Raw genomic sequence first — 19806 nt, 5'->3', positions numbered from 1 at the left:
GGTCGGGTCATGATTCAATCCGATCCGACACTCGATCCTATTTGATCGAATTCATATCACCCCTGTTCGGATCTTCAGATCAGATTTGGATCACCCCCTTATCCGATCCAATATATATTATATATTTATAAATATAAATATATATAATACATATACATGTTATTTATTTATTTATAAATATACTTTTTATATTATATTTTTATAAATTTGTTAGATTATTTATTTTTTTATAAAAAACATGTATATATATGATGAAAATAATTAAAAAATACTTGTATTTTTTGTTGTTACTTTATTTAAATTAGTATATTTTATTTTTCTTTTATTAAATTATTAGTTTTTAAAGAAAATAAGTTGGATCAGATCGGATCAAATCTGAAGATCCGACTTCCCGACAGGATTCGAATTCAAATCAAGTCCTATCATATCCGATCGGATCGGATCTGTCATGAACAATGTCGGATCAGATTCGAATATACCCAAATTTGAATCCGATTCGATCCATTTGCATCCCTATTGAAATTGTTTAACATCTTTTAGAAGTTCACCATCACAATCACCCAGTTTATGGTCAACATCCATAGGAGTATCTGCTGGCTTTGCACCTAACTTGTAAGTTGTAATAGATCAAGGATGCACTTCCTCTGAGAAATGAAGATGCCCCTTTTTAAGTGAGCAAATTGAATTCCAAGAAAGTACTTTAGTGAACCCAAATCTTTTACTTCGAATTGAGAGGCTAGAAACGCCTTCAACTTTGAATTTCTGAGGTCCAGTTTCTTGTAATGATGATATCATCCACATACATTATCAACACAACAACCTATTCCTGACATCTCTTCACAACGAGAGTGTGATCAGACTTACATTGTTTGAATCCTACTTGCTGGACCGCCATATGAAACTTACTGAACCATGCTCTGTTTTAAACCACAAAGGGACTTTCTTAGCTTGCACACCTTATTTTCACTTCCTTTGGCACAGAAACTTGGGGACTGAACCGTGTACACCTCCACCAGGTCACCATTTAAAAAGGCGTTCTTTATATCCAATTGATGCAATTCCCAATCAATGTTTGCAGCTAATGAAAGAAGAACCTGAATTGAGTTCATCTTAGCTACTGGAGCAAACATCTCATCATAGCCAACACCATAGACTTGAGTGTACCCTTTTGCTATCACCCTTGCTTTGTACCTTTCAATTGTCCCATCCGCCTTGTGTTTCACACTTTCATTGTAAACACCCAATACACCCTAGCAGACTAAGTATCTTGAGTTGCCACATTTGCTGCATTATGTGTTGTATTAGGCTTCTTCTGACCCTGCACCTTACCCTATTCTTGGTTCTTTATAGCTGACTTTGGCCTCCCATAGAGCTCCCAACATGTGTCACATGTATGTCTTGAACGCCGGCAGTGGGTATAGAACAACTTGTCCTTCTCATCAACTTTCTTGGAATCACTTTTCTTTCCCATATTATTACCACCCATTGCAACTAATACCATATGTTGCTCCCCCTCAATCGTAACCATCACACTCCACCTACTTTCCTCAGACTAAACAAGGGCATGCACCTCTTGAACTGAAGGCAACTCTTTACTTCCTAAAATCTGAACGCTAAGAGGTTCCTATATGGGGTTTAGTCCCAACAAGAAGGCAAAAACCCGCTGCTAAGAAACCAGCTTCTTATAGGCCTTAGTATCATCAGCATGTTTCTATTCTAGAGCCCGATAGTGACCCAACTCCTTCCATACTGAAAAAGGGCTGAATAATAGGTTGACAAACTATGGTTCCTTTGTTTACAGGTTAAGGATTCAGCTTGTAACTAGTAAATATTGGCATAGTGCCTTTGCTCAAAATAAGTGGTTTTGGCTTGTTTCCATTTTTCACTAGCAATACCTGCCCACATAAAGTTCTTCTTCACATCAGTTCCATGGCTGCAAGAAGCCAGGAAAGCACCATACTGTTCTCTTGGTCCCACCTATCATGTTCAGCTGTTTCACTCTTCCATTTATATAATCAGCTTTTCCCCATGCTGTTACATAAAGTTTTACCCCTTTAGCCCACTCCAGGTAGTTCATGCCATTTAATGGGATAATTGGCATAGGAAACACCATGTTCTCAACTCCCATACCAGCTATACTACGGGTTGATGTAACCTCGGATGAAGCAGAATCATCATTTACCATTGAGGGAAAAATCTACACTACAAAAAACAGAACCACAGGTGCACAAGACCAGTCCCCACCCAACTACTACCTCTCACTGTCACAATCAGGGCACTAAACACCAAAAACTTCTACTTCTGAAATGAGAAATGCACTGCTGAAATCAGTCCAGCAATTAAAGAGACCACAGAAACAGTCCAGCAACAGTGCAACAATTAAAAGAACCACATACCAACCAATTACAGCACATACCTATGATAAAGGGGATCACACACCCCTATACAGCACCTGTACTAAGGTGCAAACCGAGAGAAAAGGCCTTCACAGCATCGGCCAAAGGAAAAGGAAGCCTTCACAGCATCAGCCCTCTCCTACTAGGGTTACCTTGGTGCTATGACCAAGGAAGAACCCAGAAAAACCAGTAACAGGGTGGTCTGACCAATCCGGTTAGGGTTTCTTGCCTTCACTGTCCAAGAAATCAGGAAAAACTGGGAATGTGTGATTCAGAGGAGAGAAAGGATTCCTATAGGCCAGAATTGAGCTCCGATACCATGTTTTCTTTCTAGGAGAGAAAGAGAAGAGAGAGGAGAGGAGAGAAGACGGAAGAGAAGAGAAGAAAGAGAAAGAAATCTGTTTGAGAGTCAAAAGTCTTGGCTGGCGGTGCCCAGCTTCTTATTTATAATAGCATGGAGTAATTAAAAGAAAATAAAATTACAAACATGTCCCTAGCGGCACACCCTAATAATAAAATAATTAAAACAAGAAAAGAACATGCTGATGAAGGGAAATGAGATCCATCATATGGATGGCCGAACCATGCAGGGTGGTTGGGGAAATTTTCCAAATTTTTCTTTCTCCCTTCCGGGAATCCTATTCCCAGATTTAGAAAAACTGCATTTTTCAATGTTCGTTCTCGAAACAAACCGGACCAGATCTGTAACCAAGATTAAGGGAGGGATATACCTGATACAGAATCCACAAAAGTAGCTCCCAACGTAGATGTTCACGCCCAAAGAGGTCACCAAATCCCACATCCACTAAATATGACAGCTTAGGATAAGGTAGGATCAACAAAGCAATTCTTCAGCAAGAATTGCAATCCTTCAGCAAAGATCACGTAAAGGATGTGAGCACAACTTCAGATCTGATTCTTCTGGCAAGAATCTGAATCAAGAACTATCAAGAACTATTCTTGATCAATCCAAGAATATGGTGATCGAACTGGGTAGGGCGGCAAGAATAGAGAGAAGATCTGGATTCAGCAGGTGTTTAATAAAAGGATTTCTCCCTCTATTTATAACTTCTCTGGATCAGCTTCCTAATCCTATCAAGAAAGCGTTCTTTGATCCAAATCTTTATTTGGATCTGAACTCTTAAGTGGATAAGACATATCTTATCCTCTTGCTGATCCAGAAGCATATCTAAACTCAAATTCGCCCACTTTTAATTAATCTCATTAACCCAGTTTGAGTTGGGTTTTAGGCCCATTAAGTTATCAGGTTCACTTCCCTTTTAATTTGCTAGCTAACTTGGCTCTCTTTGTATAGCGTGGGACCCTAACATTGATCTCCACAAAAGTCATATGGGTTCAACTTAGCCTCTGTTACAAGACTAAATGGTCTTAGCAGGCGAAACATTTACACTAAATGGTCTTTGGGTCCAGCCACCTTATGAAGGCCCAAGGACTATGGACTTAAGTGAGATTAGCCCATCGGGTTTATAAACCCTAAATGGTCTTACACTTAACCTCTCAGCCCATAAAGATCAAACACTGCCTGATAAGAGAGGACCTCTCCCTCGACTGGTTGATTTCAAATGATAAATAGTTGAAATGTTGTCCAAACATGCTGACTGAGCAAGTTGCTCCACCCTAGGTGGGATTGGATTTCCCCCAAACTCCATGACATGAGAATATTCCTCCTGATGTCTTATGATAGAATCATAAAAGGACTTTTTCATAGAGCAGCCATTTATACATTCTATCAACCATCTAACATGCAGAGAAGAAGGACAAGTCTTTGAAGCTTCAATCTGTTGAATAAATTGATAGACTCCACTTCTCTATCAAACAAAGGTCTTTTGAAAGTTGGAAAACAAACAACGTGTTCATTCCTTACTTAAAAGTATTGATTTCAGTTTTTTATCACTCACCCTATACAACCTTTAGTATAAGTCAAATTGAAGTCCTCTACAAAGTTTCTCTCTCTATCTCAAACTTCCGAACTCATTTCCCTAAGTGAAATTTATATATAGCTCTTTTTTCTTCTAATCGCTATATGATGCAAATATGGAAACAAAGAAAGAAATTGAAAAAAAAAATGATCAGATGGTAGACCCACAAAATGCATCATCAACTGGAAAACTGGAAAAGAATTGACTGATTGACTAGTCAAACCTTGTTCAATTTGGCTGAATTTTGGTGGCACTAAAGTACACTCATAGTACTGAAGTACTTAAGATTTACAGCTAAATCAAACTGTGGAAGAGCCCCAACTAAAGGCTTCAAGATGACTGATTTAGTGATTTTCCAGTTCTGTAAGTAATGGTCAAAGTGAAAACTGACAAGTTGACCAGTGGACTCCACTGGCATTTATGGTAATTCCCATGATTACTATTTATAGTAGTTATCATAATTTCTATTTACAGTGAAAACTACTGTTTAGTGTTAACTCATTGCTTTTGTAATTAGGTTGGGAAGCTTTCGTTTTTGTTCATCCTTCTTGTACACCCCCCCCCCCCTTTTGAATGAAAGTAACCTTTAAAAAAAAAAGTTTCTATTTTTTCAAAGTATGAATAGGAGTTAGAGTCTAAGATCTAGTTGGAAGTTTCTAAGGTAAAATTTTCTTCCTTCACCACCTCCAACCAAAGAGAATCTCTTTGGACTTTCGCAATCTTTTCAGCCATAGCCACCAGACCTTTGACTTAGTTTGTCTACCCAAATAGGTTTTATCTATAGAATTTTTGGCTGAATTAAGAACATTACAGTTCAATAAGCATCTATTGGTTCGATTGACTACAACCATGTTATAGGGAGATAATTTGACTCAACAAACCGAATAGACATGGCCTATTGGTGTGTGTGTGTTGTCTTGCAACCTGTTGATGAAAGTTCAAGTCTCCTTTATTTGCAGTCCTTTACCTATCAAAATAATAATAAAAATAATAATAATAATGACTATGATGATGATGATGATGATGATGATGAGGATGATGATGTATGAATTTTAGACAAAGAGCCACCAAGAAGAGGAATAATACCTTTTGAAAAAGCACCCACCCGTATAGTGCATCATGAATCCTCTCAGTGATGCCAAAAGTAGACCAGGTCAATCTGATAAACCTAAGGATTTCATCCGCCTCCTAATATAGATTCCAACATTATTAGGAGTTGGTCATATAAACAAATAGGATAGCAAAGTCTTCAACTGAAGAATAAGGAAAATAAGATATACCTCTACAAGTTGACCATCCTCAAGAATATCAAAAACACTACAGAGTAATTTTTCATATAGCTTAAGGTTCAAATGATAGTCAGCTGTCCAATAATAGGTTTCACCCGTAATACCAAACTTCCCAGGGACTAATGACAACTTTGATGCGAACTTATGAATAGCTAGTAGTGCTTCAGAAAATTCAGAGGACATTTTTACATTCCACTCCTTTAGCATAGAATGAGAAGAAAATTCGTTATTTGCGGAAAGAATGAACTAAGAGAAAGCAAGTAACCAAACATGATTTTATGATATAGTTCCTCCCTATGACAATATTGCAGCCAAGAGGACATAAGCTAAAAATCCAACCCAATTTACTTCAATGAAGATCCAAACTTGTACTATTATTAATGATCCTTAACATAGAAACAAATCTACACAAAAAAGTTCCCTTCCATGACAATTTACAAAATCAACATACACAAAATGATATACCTCAGTATTTCTGACTTTTGCAAGAAAACTTCTAATGGTCATATGTTCAGCTGCTGTATGGGTAGCAGAATAATATAGAATTTCTTCAAGAATATTTGCCTGTGAGAAAATAGTAATAACAGATCTGTAGATTTAAGAGCCTGGGATGAGTTACAAGAAAAGTAATGTTTAGTGTTGATCACCTGTCTCTTCCTCCACTGCTTGTATGACTTTTCAATAAGAAAGTCATTCTTAAAAATTCCATTTAAAAGCTCCAATGATATTTGAGGGACATCAATTGGTCTTGTTCTTGAAGTGAAGACCAACAACCTTTGCTTAATGCAAGTGTCCATAGCTTCAGAAACCTAGGAAGGAAAAACAAATATAATTGAAAGAAAGAACAGAAAAATATAGTCACACTCATAAAGCAGTACAAGGCAAATAAAAAACAAGAAATAGAGAGAGATAAATCATTTGCTGTAAGTTTATCAATTCTTTGCAACAAGAATCCATGGGTGGACCTGTCAAAGTAAACTGCATGGAAGAAATTACACAAAAGGAAGACAAAGGACCACAAGAACAAGAGGAAATAGAAGTTAAGATAAAAATTAGCTTCAAATATCTTCAATGAAGCTCAAGTACAACTGTACTTCCACAGAATGCTTTTACATTTTAGATTCAAAGATCTCCAGTGGCAATATTTTACTATTAGTGAGAAACTAAATGATTGCCAGCACCAACTTATCCATTCAGAATTTTTGCTATTTTTTGGGTAATGAACTACTGAGCTAGTGCTCAACACAGAAGTTTCTTTGAGGGGACTTAACCTCCTGACAGAAGAGAGAGAAAGAGAGAGAGAGAGAGAGAGTTGAGGGAGATTCATCTTGTTGTTGACAGTTTATCTTTATTTTTATATTTTTTATTATTATTATTTATTGTTAGGCCTGGGCTGTGAACCATTATCTTTATTGTTTATAGCGGTTCTAGTTATAGCCGCCTAAGTGGGGGCATTATTGTCCTTGTACACAGCTTTGTATTTTTTACATAAATACTAATGAGTGGGGTGGCCAGAACACTTTTGGCACCCCTTTCTCTTCTTCAATAACTTTCTGCTTCTTTTTTCACTTTCTTCTCTTATTTTTCGTTATTTCTATTTTCTACATGGTATCAGAGCCTCTTTTAGGGCTTCCTAAGGGAGATTCCATGCAGTTTTGAGATCATCCAACTGCAGGGAAGCTTAGAAGGTTGATCAATTTAGTCTAGAAAGCCCAATTCTTGGATTTTTTAGAGGGTGGATGTCTAGTGCTGGTTGTTGAACGACAGACCAAAACCAAAAAGAACTGGAGAGAGAAGGTGCCCTACAAGGTTTTGGCTAGGGTTTTTCAACCTACGAATGCAGCAGTTGAGGTTTTTCCAATTCCTGGAAGTTTTACTAGGGTGATTCATCCTGAAGCAATTTCTTGTGCATTTGGTGAGATTGAAACCCTAGCCTACAATTTCTATCACACCCGAAAGAATCTAGAATTGTCAAGGTCAGTTTTTTTTCAGATAGTGTGTTTACACTTCTAAAGAACATCGATTTATCTAATGCTGTTTCTGGAGAGATCACTTGGCTAATCTCCCCTTCATAGGGTTCCTGCGTTGGTCTTGGCTTACCAATTTTTGACTTTGGACCAAATTGATTGGGCCTAGGAAGTTTTATATTGTTATCTCTTGGCGTTTTTCGTATTTTGAAGCATTATGGATGTCAGTGTTTTAAAAACAACCCAGAGGCCAAACCTTTTTTGCCTCCAAGTTACAGGTCACTAGTTTGATCGTCTAGGTCAAACAAGTCAAACCGTGCCACATCAACACATATTTTATCAATAAATATTGTATAATTATATTATACATGTAATATATGCATTATTTTATATTTTTGAATTTAGTTTTTAATGTTTTATTTGAAAAAATGCTAAAATTGTGATTTAAGGCCAAAAAGGGATTTTTTGGTGAAAATAGTGGGGCAAGGCACCTTTAGGCATGGCCGCCTTGGGACACAGATCTCAAAAAGTTAACCAAAAATAAATAAAAAAGATCGCCCAAATCAGGTCCTTCTCAAAGTACTCTCTGGCATTATCTGATCTAAAAGCCTTAGTTCTCACTCCAAATTGTGTGAGAATTATCTGGTGGAACTGTCGTACCAAGTTAGGAACCTCATCACATGATCTCATCAAATATATCTAAGAATATCGTGTATAATCATCCACAAACAAGAGAAAGTAACGGAATCCTCCCATGGAAGGGATATGATATGGCCCCCATACATCTGTGTGATCAATATTAAAAACGGTACTTCTTTTATTACTTGGTATAAAAGACTCTCTACAATGCTTTCCTAACTGACAACTCTCACACTCCAAAATAGATAACTGAACAGACTCCAACAACTTTGGGAAAAGACATTTCAAAGAACTAAAAGAAAGATGTCCCAAGCGATTGTGCCAAAGCATAATCTGGTCCACTGACTCTGACCCACTACTACTGTTGTTGCTAACATGACAGCCCTGATGTCTCAAAATCTCATCCAGAAGGTAGACTTTATTCACCTCACGAGCACTCCCAATCATCTTCTTTGACTCCCAATCCTGCAAAACACAATTACTAGGAAGAAAAGTCACAGAACAATTCAATTTTTTTGTCAATGAACTAACAGACAATAGGTTGGTATGAAGTCTAGAGACATGTAAAACAAAAGGCAGAGTTATATCATTGGTCACTCTAACTGTCCCCTTCCCAGCAATGGGCATATGTGAACCATCTGCTGTAGAAACCCTGCCTCTACCAGAGCACAACTGATAGGAATTGAAAAGGGTAGGGGCATTAGTCATATGCTCAGATGCACCTGAGTCTATAATCCAGGAAGGTCCCTCCTTAACTGAAGTGGATGCAAAATTTGCAGTCGCATATGAACTACCTATATGTGCAAAGGAAGTGGTGTAGTTGGCTCCTGCATCCTGCTGTCCATCTGGAAGGCTAAAGCTAGGTGAATCTTTCTTATTCATAAGCTGTCCAAACCTCTCCAATTCCGTTCTCATTGCTGCTATTGCAATGGATTCCCAATCAGTTCCAATTCTTGTTTCTTATCCGAGCAGGCATAAGATTTGGATGAAGCTTCCAACAAGTGTCCCTGGTATGCTTAGGCTTCTTACAATAATCACACACCAAGTCCTTCTTATCTTCCCTTCTGGTCTCACTACTCCCCTTGTCTCCATTCGGCTTAGGTTTTGTTGTACCAACCATAGCCGACTGGTCAATCCCAAGCTGTCTCAGCATTACATTCCTCCTGCTCTCCTCTCCAGAGACAAAGCCATAGGCCTGAGAGAGTGTCACACCCTCCCTAGAAAGAATATGCTACCTAGCAATGTCAAATTCAGGGTTCAACCCTGCCAAGAACTCAAAAACCCCATTCCTCTCTACCAGTATGTGATAAGTTGTTGTATCATTTACACTTTCCCATACCATAGTTTCTAAGTGATCTGTTTCCTGCATGGAGAAACACATAGCAAGAGGTTTTTCTCCCTGTTTCATACTTATCACCTGATTTCTTAACCGATAGGCTCTAGCTTCATTTTGCTTCTAAGAGTAGGTTTCAGTCACTCCATCCCAAATCTCCTTAGCAATATTAGCCCATAGGAAATTTTTTGCAATATGAGGTAACATAGAATTACACAACCAAGACATTACCATGTAATTCTCCTGCACCCATCGGAAAGAGTCTGTATCAAGTTTTTTCTCCTCCCCAATGAGATACCCTAATTTTCCATGGGCACCAATAGCCATCTTAGTTGATCGTGCCCACTCCAAATAATTTGTACCACCAAGTTTTGCTTTAGTAATGATCTCAAACCCAAAAATATCAATACTACCTCCAACACCCAGTCCCATAGTACCAGTAGATTTCATCTCAGTATTCCAACTCTCCATCTTACTTCAAACAGTTCAACAGTAAGAAAAAAATAGATTGGAGACCTTCAAAAAATAATTTAATATCACACACACAGAAACCAACCCTTCCGGAAGAAGAAAACCCTAGCTGGAGAGAAACCTCTCTCCTCCTCACGCCTCCCAACAAAGAGAAGAGTGAATCAGTCACCCCAGGAGGCTCAGAAAATTCCAGAAACCAAACCGCCCTCTTCAAAAAATCAAAAGAAAACTAACAATACCTGGGCGCCCAAGATCAGATCAAAAACAAACAGCAGATCATCTTCCTGATGACTAGATCCCACCAAAAAGTCCAAGAACTGGGCAATCTATAGTAGATCGATCAGCCCTTTGCTACTTCATGCAGTCGGCTGATCTAGGGCTGCATGAGAATGCTTCAAGAAACCTCAGTTGATGCTCTGATACCAAGTAGAAATCTGCTGAATTAAAAAATATGAAAGAAAAGTAGTTTCTTGAAGAGAGAGGGAAGAGAAAAGGAGAAGAAAAGAAGTTGAAAAGAAAGAGAGAGCAAAAATCTGGTCACCCCCTTCACTTATTATTTATACTAAAAATAATAGAATAGTACAAAGACAACTATGCCCTTATAAGGCAGAAAAACATAAAACGGCATATACAACACTCAAAAACATAATAAAATTTGGACTCACATAATTACTGTGGTCCCCACTTCCTATATAACAACTGACATAAAACATCTACTCAGAAAAACATCATAAAATTGATTAATCTTCAACACCCTCTTGTGTTTTTCAAGATCTCAAGGCAGTGATGAAGATTGGTGGAGGGCATGAAGCTAGTGGACTGTATTATCTTGATGGTGGTGCCAGTGCATCAACAGCTCTTCAGGCATCTCTTTCTCCTCTTCAGTGGCACTGTCGATTTGGTCATCCATCACTTAAAGTTTTGCAGTCTCTTTTTCCACATCCGTCCTTGAAGCTCATTCTCCCTTCACCACTTTGTTTCCCCTTATTCCTCGGGTTTTTGGGTGTGTCTGTTTTGTTCATAATCTAGGATCGGGAAGGGACAAGTTAGATGCACGATTCATTAAGTGTATCTTCCTCGGCTATTCCCGAACCCAGAAAAGGGTATAAGTGTTATAACTCTAGTTCCCGACGTTCCTTTGTGTGCGTTGATGTTACTTTCTTTGAGTCCACTCTGTTTTTCTCGGGGTTAGGTGAGGTTTCTTCGTCCTCACCACCTCCTCCTCTTCCAGTTCCAGTTCCAGTTGAGGACCCTGTTCCACTTAATCCGACTATGACCAAGTCTTTGCCTCCAGTGCAACCTCCTGTTGAACGGCCACCTATTCATCAAGTGTATACACATCAACAACATGTACCGGCTCCTCCTCTAGCTCCACCACCGTTGATAGATCCAGTAGTTGTTCCCACACCAACCCCAACCCCCGTTTCTGATCTTGATCTTCCGATTGCCTTGCGGAAAGGTAAACGCAGTTGCACTCTTCATCCTATTTCTAATTATGTTTCTATCACTCACCTTTCTGCTTCCCATCGCCAGTTTATCTCCTTGTTATCTTGTATTACTGTTCCTACGGATGTCCAGGCAGCCCTTGCCTCTCCAAGGTGGCGCCATGCAATGGAAGAAGACCTCTCTGCCTTAACTCATAATCATACATGGGATCTCACCACACTTCCTCCTGGTAAGCAGGTTGTCGGTTGTAAGTGGGTGTACACTGTTAAGTATCTACCTGATGGTAGTGTAGAGCGATTAAAAGCTAGACTGGTTGCCAAAGGGTATTCCCAAACATATGGTATTGACTACACAGAGACCTTCTCTCCTGTTGTTAAAATTGGTTCAATTCGTGTTGTGATATCTCTAGTTGCTATGTATGATTAGCCTCTCTTTCAGCTTGACATCAAGAATGCATTCTTACATTTTGATCTACTTAAGGAAGTCTACATGGAGCAACCACCGGGGTTTGTTGCTCAAGGGGAGGAAGGTAAGGTGTGCAGACTAAAGAAGGCCATTTATGGAAATAAACAATCTCCTCGTGCGTGGTTTGTTAGGTTTAGTGAAGTGGTAAAGAAGTTTGGTATGAAACTGTGTCAGGTTGATCACTCAATCATCAGTTATGACTCGCAGGCTGGAAAGATCTTATCGGTGGTATATGTAGATGATATTGTCATTATCGGGAGTGATAGATTGGGAATTGATAGGTTGAAGATCTTTCTACAAGAACATTTTCAAACAAAGGATCTTGGTAAACTAAAATATTTCTTGGGAACAGAAGTAGCAAGGTCTAAGCATGGTATTAATTTGTGTCAAAGGAAATATGTTCTTGATTTGTTGGAAGAAACAAGATTATTAGGTGTCAAACCAACTAAAACACCTATGGAATCAAATACTAAGCTAAGCAGTGATATGGGTGAAGAGGTTGAAGATCCTGGAAGGTATAAGCGGTTGGTGGGTAAACTAAACTACCTAACCATTACCCGACCAGATATTTCATCTACAATTAGTGTGGTGAGTCAATTCATGCAGAAACCTTGGGTTCCACATTGGGATGTAGTTCTAAGGATTGTAAGGTATTTGAAGGGAGCTCCTAGTCGTAGCTTGATATATAAGAGTGGAGGAAAACTTGAAATAGAGGGATATACTGATGTTGATTGGGCTGGCTCTATATCTGACAGAAGACCCACCACATGTTATTGTACTTTCCTTGGGGGTAATTTGGTGACATGGAAAAGCAAGAAACAGACAATTGTGGCAAGAAGCAGTGCAGAAGCAGAATATAGAGCTATGGCACATACCACTTGTGAATTAGTGTGGCTGAGAAATCTTCTTCAGGAGATGGGATATTTGATTGACACTCCAATGAAGCTCTATTGTGACAACCAAGCTGCAATCCACATCTCTTCTAATCCAATGTTTCACGAGAGAAGGTGTTGAGTGGAGTGATAGATATTGCATATGTTAACACAGGAAATCAATGGGCAAATCTGTTCACCAAAGGGTTGAGTCGGGGGAGAGTGGACTACATATGTAACAAGCTGGGACTAATATGATATATACTCACCAGCTTGAGGAGTGTTAGTATCGACTGTGTAGGGGTATTTTAGTCTTTATAGTTTTGTTTTAAAGCTGATGTGTAATGTTCTGTTAGTTGGTGTGTCCCATACTTAAGTAGGGGCAAAGGTGTCTTTTTGTTCTTGAGTAGAAACATATAAATTAAATCTGGCTGACTAGAGAGATTGAGTTCTCCAGTTCGAACCAGAATTTCTTCATCTCTATTCTTCTCTCTTCTTCTTTTCTCTCTAGTATCTCTTCAACTTTAATTCTAACAGCATTCTAGTGCAGATTAGGTTTATAATAGAGAGAGATCTTTGAACTGGTTCATTTTTAAAGCGAGAGAGGGAATACAAGGACGGAAAAAGGTCCTCGAGGGTTAAAGTTCCAATCCATAAATCCTCCCAAAAAAAGAACCCTATCCCTAGTGCATGCATCATACCTGATTAAGTTTAAGAACTGGGGAAGAACGCCATATATCACCTTCCAAGGAGAGTTCAATGTAGCCCTTCGAGAAACGCCAACATCCCAACCATTGCCCGCTGCTCCATGAATACTCCCTACAATTTTGTGCCAAAGTCTTTCCCTCTCCAAAGGCCATCTCCAAAGCCACTTACCCAAGAAAACTGAGTTTTTCTTTCCTAGGTTACTCAATCCCAAGCCCCCTTGCTCCTTTTTCTTGCACACTAAATCCCATTTAACCAAATGGCCCTTCCTTTCCTCTCTAGGCTCCCACAGAAAGTCCCCCATCATCTTCTCTACTTTCTTCACTTCCCTTTGTGGCATCCTAAATACGAAGAGGAAGTAAATTGGGAGATTTTCTAGGGTGGATTGAATTAGAGTGATTCAACCCCCAAGGGACACAATTTCTCTTCTAGGCTGCCAATTTCTTAGCACACCTTTCCACCAGAGGATTCCAAAAGCTTCCCTCTCTAGGGTTGGCTCCTAATGGTAAACCCAAATATCTCAAAGGCCAACTAGAAATCAGACGACCTAACTCCTCAGCTACCTCACCGAATTCCTCCTCCTCTAAATTCAGCCCCACTACACAACTCTTTTGAAAATTGATTTTTAGCTTTGACACAACCTCAAACAGTTTTATCACCCCTTTCAAATTCCCTGCTATCTGAGGGTCCCCAATCTCACAAAAGAGGATAGTGTCATCTGCAAACTGTAAGTGTGTTACCAAAACGCCCTCTCTTCCAACAATTTTATCACCCAAGTCGGAAGGTTTTTGACCAAATACCAGGTTTTAGAAGAACCAAACACAGAATCAAGGCCAAGTAACTGTTCAAATGGTTCAACAGGTCGAGTCAACAACAGTTCAAAACATTGATGGATGTTAATGGGATTGATCAGAAATCAACTTGTGAAGCTCAATAAGAAAAATGTAATTGAAGCCCAAGTAGCAAATGCAATTGTTGTGGGAAAGTGTGTGTATAAAAAATCCTCTCCAAAGAACCCATTTGGGAGGTTGAAGTTTTCTATACGCATAGCAGATATGAACATCCTGATCATCTGGGAACAAAAGAATCCACCAGGGTATGACTACAGAGGATAGCAAGGCAGGTAAGAAAGTAGAGGGCCTGTTGTTGGTGGTGGCAGAAAATCCAGGCCTCTGTCACATGGGGTCAGGAAAAGAGACAGTAGTGGCAACAACCATGGAAACCACTAATCCAGATTTATACTCTTAGACATCTCATTATTTTCTCTAGTTTCCACTCTTTTACCTCTTGGACAAATGTCACCCATTTGCCTTCCATGAAGATGTGATTAGGAGGAGGCTTAAGAACCTGAAGAAGCCAAAAAAGCATCCCATGCCATTCCCAAGTAAACAAGGTAAATCAATCTTATCACATAAGAAGTAAACTATGACCTTGGAAGCTTTGTTCTATCAAAAACACTAAACAAAAGCTTTATTGGCATAGAAAGGGAAAAACTCAATCACTCCAAAGTGTTTGAAATGAAAGGGATCAAGCAAACAGCCCAAGGCCGATAGCTACAATCTCATGGAATACATGCCTGAGTAATAAAAAATATATATTAATAGTAATAAAAGAGTACAACCAAGAGGTGGTGAGAAATCACCATACAACAGAAAAGAGTAAAAAGACCAAAAGATACAACATATTCATCTCACAAATTCAGCTCTGGAGATAACAAAAAATTACTCACAAAACCTTCTTTTGAAATTCCCTCAAATTCTGGAAGCATTTAAAGTGAGCTACATACTTATCCCGAGGCCAGATGCCCCCAATTCCAATACCAATTCCTCCTTCATTACTCCTCTCCTTGCTAGTGAGTCAGCAAGACCATTCACAACCAAGAATGACCTTGGGAACGTGCAGAACACATTCAGATCTATTTAAGCAACAACAACCAACTGATCAACTTAGTCCTATTTTCGGAATTATAGAAAACCTCAATATGGAAAAAAGAATTCGTTGAAAGTAGTGGCATACTTGTATTTAAAAACATGAGTAGATGAAGCATGTTAAACTACGCAACACCTTCCCCGATAACAAAATCATACATACAAACTATGAGTAACATCAGTTCTGCTTGAGCCATATTTTTCCTACTTCAGAAAACTATAATTCTGTGATTGTTATCTCCCTATTGGACTGAATCTTCTCATTTATTGCATGTTTGACAGGAGTACAAGATGTAGTAATAAAAGGAGATAATGTAATTATACATAAGGATAGTCTGCTCAAGATCAAGTTCAAAAAAATTGCATTGCGTTTTTGAACAAAGTTAAGCTCACCAATCTCAGGTTGTAGAGCTTCTCCAAAACTTTTGCAAGGTTCTAAATTTAAATATCTGTTCAAATAATATAAATTATTGCTAAGACTTCAAAAATAAATAATGGATATCATGCCTTGCCTGCATTTGAACACGGATGATGTCAGGCCATTCAAAATGGAATTTTGCTGTCTGAGATTGTGAATTTAATTTATCTCTTTTGCTCCTCAGCCTTGACAACATGTGAGACTTCTTTTCCTTCTTTTTTTCTTCAAAAGAACATACTTGACCCCTAGGTATGCAAAAGAGAGTTTTAGGGTGTATAAAATCAGTGAAAATTCAATCCAGAGAGAGAGAGAGAGAGAGAGACCCAGAAAAGATCACTGAAGCAACCAATATTTCATAGGCTGTTTCCCGCAAATCATCATCAGATAATCCTTCAAAGGTTCTAAAACAATATATTAGTCTGACGGAAAGATGAAACTATGTGGCTCCATAAACAAATGGAATAATTAAGGGGAAGTCAATTAACAAAGATGAAAAGAAAAAGAAAAGGCACCAGTCGATTATTAGCAATTCTATTGCAATTAGTTAGTGAAATTCTTATTATATTCTAGAAAAATATATGGCAATATGGATAAATGTCAACAAACCAATACCTGTACTCAACATTGGCAATCCTAATGAGAGTACATTTGCATCATTAATATGTTCACAAGGTGTAAAAGTTGTAACTTTGTATTTGGCACCGTCTTCATCTCCAGAAATTTGAGTTTCCTCAACAACTAAAGGATCCAGTTGATTCAATGAGCATGAGGAATAATTAAGGTTCATTTTAAGCTCAACTTGAGGAGGTGCATTCCGAGGAGGAGATCCAGACATCTCTGGATCTGAAATAAGAAAGTAGTAGCTTTTTGATGGAGATTTGATCTGCAAAATGAAATAGTTTGTTTCTTTAAACTGCAGATTCATCATTTAAAAGTACGATATACTAGACAGTCAATTAGCAGATCTTTTTTTACAATTATTAAAAAAACGTTAGAGTTCAAACACAAATTTTCTCCCAAAATGAGGCTAAAAATCATTTTAAAAGAAATAATGGCAACTAAATGAATGTTATAAAACAGAAGATTCAAGTGAAGCAAATAATAAGAATAAATAAGAGGAAAGAACAAATAGATGCATGAAAGGAACCATAACAAACATAGATGAAGTGCAGAAATATAAACTTGTAATTCAAATTTAATAAGAAAGACAAAAATAAAGAGGGACTACCTCAAAGTAAATGAGAGAAAAGGATAAATAAAAACAAAAAATAAAAATGCAAGACAAGAATCAGAAAATCCATCAGGATAACTTTTATATTTCTTTAACTTTCTTGGACAGGTTATTTATCTTTATCATTTCGTATGACAACCAAGTGAAAGTGACAAAACAGAAGATTCAAGTGAAGCAAATAATAAGAATAAATAAGAGAAAAAGAACATATTGATGTGTGAATGGAACCATAACAAATATAAAATCACCATCATCTAAGTCTTTATCCAATTATACGGGGTCGGCTATATGAATCCCGTTCCACCAATCTGTTCTGTTTGGTGCCATATCCATTGTTAAATTATGGGCACATAAATCAAATATTGATAAAGAGCAAATAGATACATGAAAGGAACCATAGAAAAAATATATAGGCAAAGATCAGAAAATATAAACTTATAAGTCAAATTCAATAAGAAAGGCATAAATAAAGAGGGGCTACCTCAAAGTAAATGAGAGAAGATACATTTTTTTTTATCAATAAAAAAAAAATCTATTTCTTTACTTTCTTGGATAGGTTATTATCTTTTTTGAAGGAAAAAAGGAACACAAATATGGAAAATTGGACTATTAGGGTTCAATTAAAAGAAGAAACGGAATCTAGAAAAAATCATTATTACCCAGCCCTCATTACTGTGTTAGCAATGCAATTGATTTGAAAAAACTAACCTTATATAGATTAGGTTACAGTAGCTCTAAATTAAATTGAAAGAAGGGTAATGGATAAGCCCAGATGGATCGACCTGACCCTATCACCCCCCTCCCCCCCCCCCTCAAACTGTTGCAAAGATATCAATCATGCCTAGCCTGTTAATAGTGGCATTTAATAAGACTTTTTTAGGCAACCTTGGTTAATATGTTAGCTAGTTTAAGCTCTGATTTCACAACTGGAACGAAGATTTCTTCATATGCACAAATAAAGTGATGATAGATTTCAAATGTTCATGCTTTCTTTTCTTGAACTGCTTGAAGCTCTAAAGCTAAACCACCATCTCTTTCTCTTTTTTTCTTCCATTCTTATGCTGAAGACATGGACGTTTCTGAGGTCACAGGGTCAAAACATTACAGACATTGCCAATGATCAACAGAAAAAGAAGAAACTTTAGAGACATTGCCCCTCGATAATAAGAGATTCCAAGAGTTCATACAACCTAACCATATAGAAGCATAGGCTTCAACGTACTCTGAGAGTGACAAGGGTCCAATCAGAAACAAGCATCTGCATGTGCATTCTGTTGTCTGTGTTATCATTCCTCAATCATCCTCGACAACTATAGTTCAGTGTGGACTCAATGTAGTTATTCTTCTTTCCCATTTAGCTGCCTTTCTTACAACTAATTGACATAATGCAATTTCCTTAAAATGTTTACATACACCAATTTATCACAAACAACAGGATACAAATCTCATCATCATATAAAGTATACAAAACACACCGTACATTTCAGAGTTACCAATTCTATCGACTCAGAGAGACCAGAGTTATCAATAGAAGAAGTTTTCTCACGACATTTTTGAGCTTGAGTAAATGGCAATTGGACCAACAAAAATGAATAACTACCATAGCTGGATAACGAAATTCATCGTTGTACTTCTTAGTCGCTTCAGAAAGATCCAGTACCCCACCTGCAAGCAATAATAATGCGTTAGCTATTCTAAGCCCACCCATCGAGTAATAAATCAAGTAAAGTAAAATACGAAGAAAAGGACCTGATCTGATGCACTCGAGCACGTAATCAACGCTAATTTTATCCAAATCAACGTCCGACAACCCGACAGGACCGCTAGGAGTTCGAAATTCTTTGATTAATCCCGCAGACAAAATGAAATCGAGGAGTTTTCTCCGGTCACAGCGGTATTTTTCTTGTAGCAGAAAGGTTTCCATCGAGACGGGGAAGCAGCAACCGACAAAAATGAAGATTACTTGGAAAAGTACTAGCTGAGTGAAAGAAGAACAAGTTAAACAGAATAAATAAACCTACTCCAAGCCTAAAACACTGAAAATTCACTCATCTCCACAGGAATCCATCGCTAGTGCTGTTTCCTCGTTCTTAGTATTAGTAAAGGAGAGGACATCAGTCTGTTGGATTCTCATCTTGCGCTCCACGCTGGAAACCATGCGACAATTCCGAAAAAAAAGCGCGAAACGGTGAAATGCACGATGGGAAGTATGGAACTCCACTCCACCCTCCTGTGAACCTGGCACGTGCAAGACAAAAGAAACAAGGTAGAGTCCAGAGAGGGGAATAACGGCCTAACGGGCGTGAGTGAGAATGTGAGACCAAGGCAAGTATATGATAACGGGCGTAAATTGGATGGGTTGATTGAGTTAAAAGATCAACCAAAGCCCATCCCTGCACATGGACCTTGGGCCCAATGAAATATAGGATGGGCTCAGGTAGCTTTAACTGGTCTTGGGCAGGAGGTTGTTCAAGATTGAAAATTTTCTCTGTAGGTGATCATTTCTAGCTCAGATTGGCTCATAAAATGCAACATATATTTTTGTTTCATTATATAACCTATAACATATATAATAATATAAGATATTATATCTTTTTAATATAATATACTTAAAGTTTAGACCTGGAAGGATCCTAAAAATGTATTTGACAATTATTATTAGACGACATTAGGCATCACAAGCTGAATCTGTTCAAAAATGTTTTT

At 38.0% G+C, this 19806-nt stretch overlaps 1 protein-coding gene across 18 annotated transcripts in view; it reads right to left on the bottom strand.

The window, feature by feature from the left end:
* Positions 1-19324, bottom strand: part of LOC148848014 (DNA topoisomerase 4 subunit B (DUF810)) — a 123760-nt gene extending 104436 nt beyond the window's left edge. For 12 of the 18 annotated variants that reach the window (XR_016101428.1, XR_016101426.1, XR_016101423.1 and 9 more), the window contains exons 1-9: positions 18850-19263; positions 18647-18765; positions 16482-16752; positions 16193-16259; positions 15964-16114; positions 6273-6434; positions 6091-6189; positions 5617-5823; positions 5423-5524 (exon numbers count right to left, since the gene is read on the bottom strand). Coding sequence is in view for 9 of the 18 variants with exons in the window: in XM_088952497.1 (XP_088808623.1) it covers positions 5423-5524; positions 5617-5823; positions 6091-6189; positions 6273-6434; positions 15964-16114; positions 16193-16259; positions 16482-16752; positions 18647-18765; positions 18850-19024 (1353 nt within the window). In the remaining 9 variants the exon portion in view is untranslated. Of the gene's footprint in view, positions 1-5422; positions 5525-5616; positions 5824-6090; positions 6190-6272; positions 6435-15963; positions 16115-16192; positions 16271-16481; positions 16753-18580; positions 18766-18849 lie in introns of those variants that run through there. The other 6 variants (XM_088952502.1, XM_088952498.1, XM_088952501.1 and 3 more) reach the window with 6 other exon arrangements.
* Positions 19325-19806: the final 482 nt, after the last annotated feature.

Source organism: Nelumbo lutea, chromosome 6 (assembly GCF_056320005.1).
Source record: "Nelumbo lutea isolate HS-2025 chromosome 6, American lotus-T2T, whole genome shotgun sequence".
Taxonomy (NCBI): Eukaryota; Viridiplantae; Streptophyta; class Magnoliopsida; order Proteales; family Nelumbonaceae; genus Nelumbo; species Nelumbo lutea.
The sequence above is the reverse complement of the archived record's forward strand: the minus strand, read 5'-3'. Positions and strand labels throughout refer to the sequence as shown.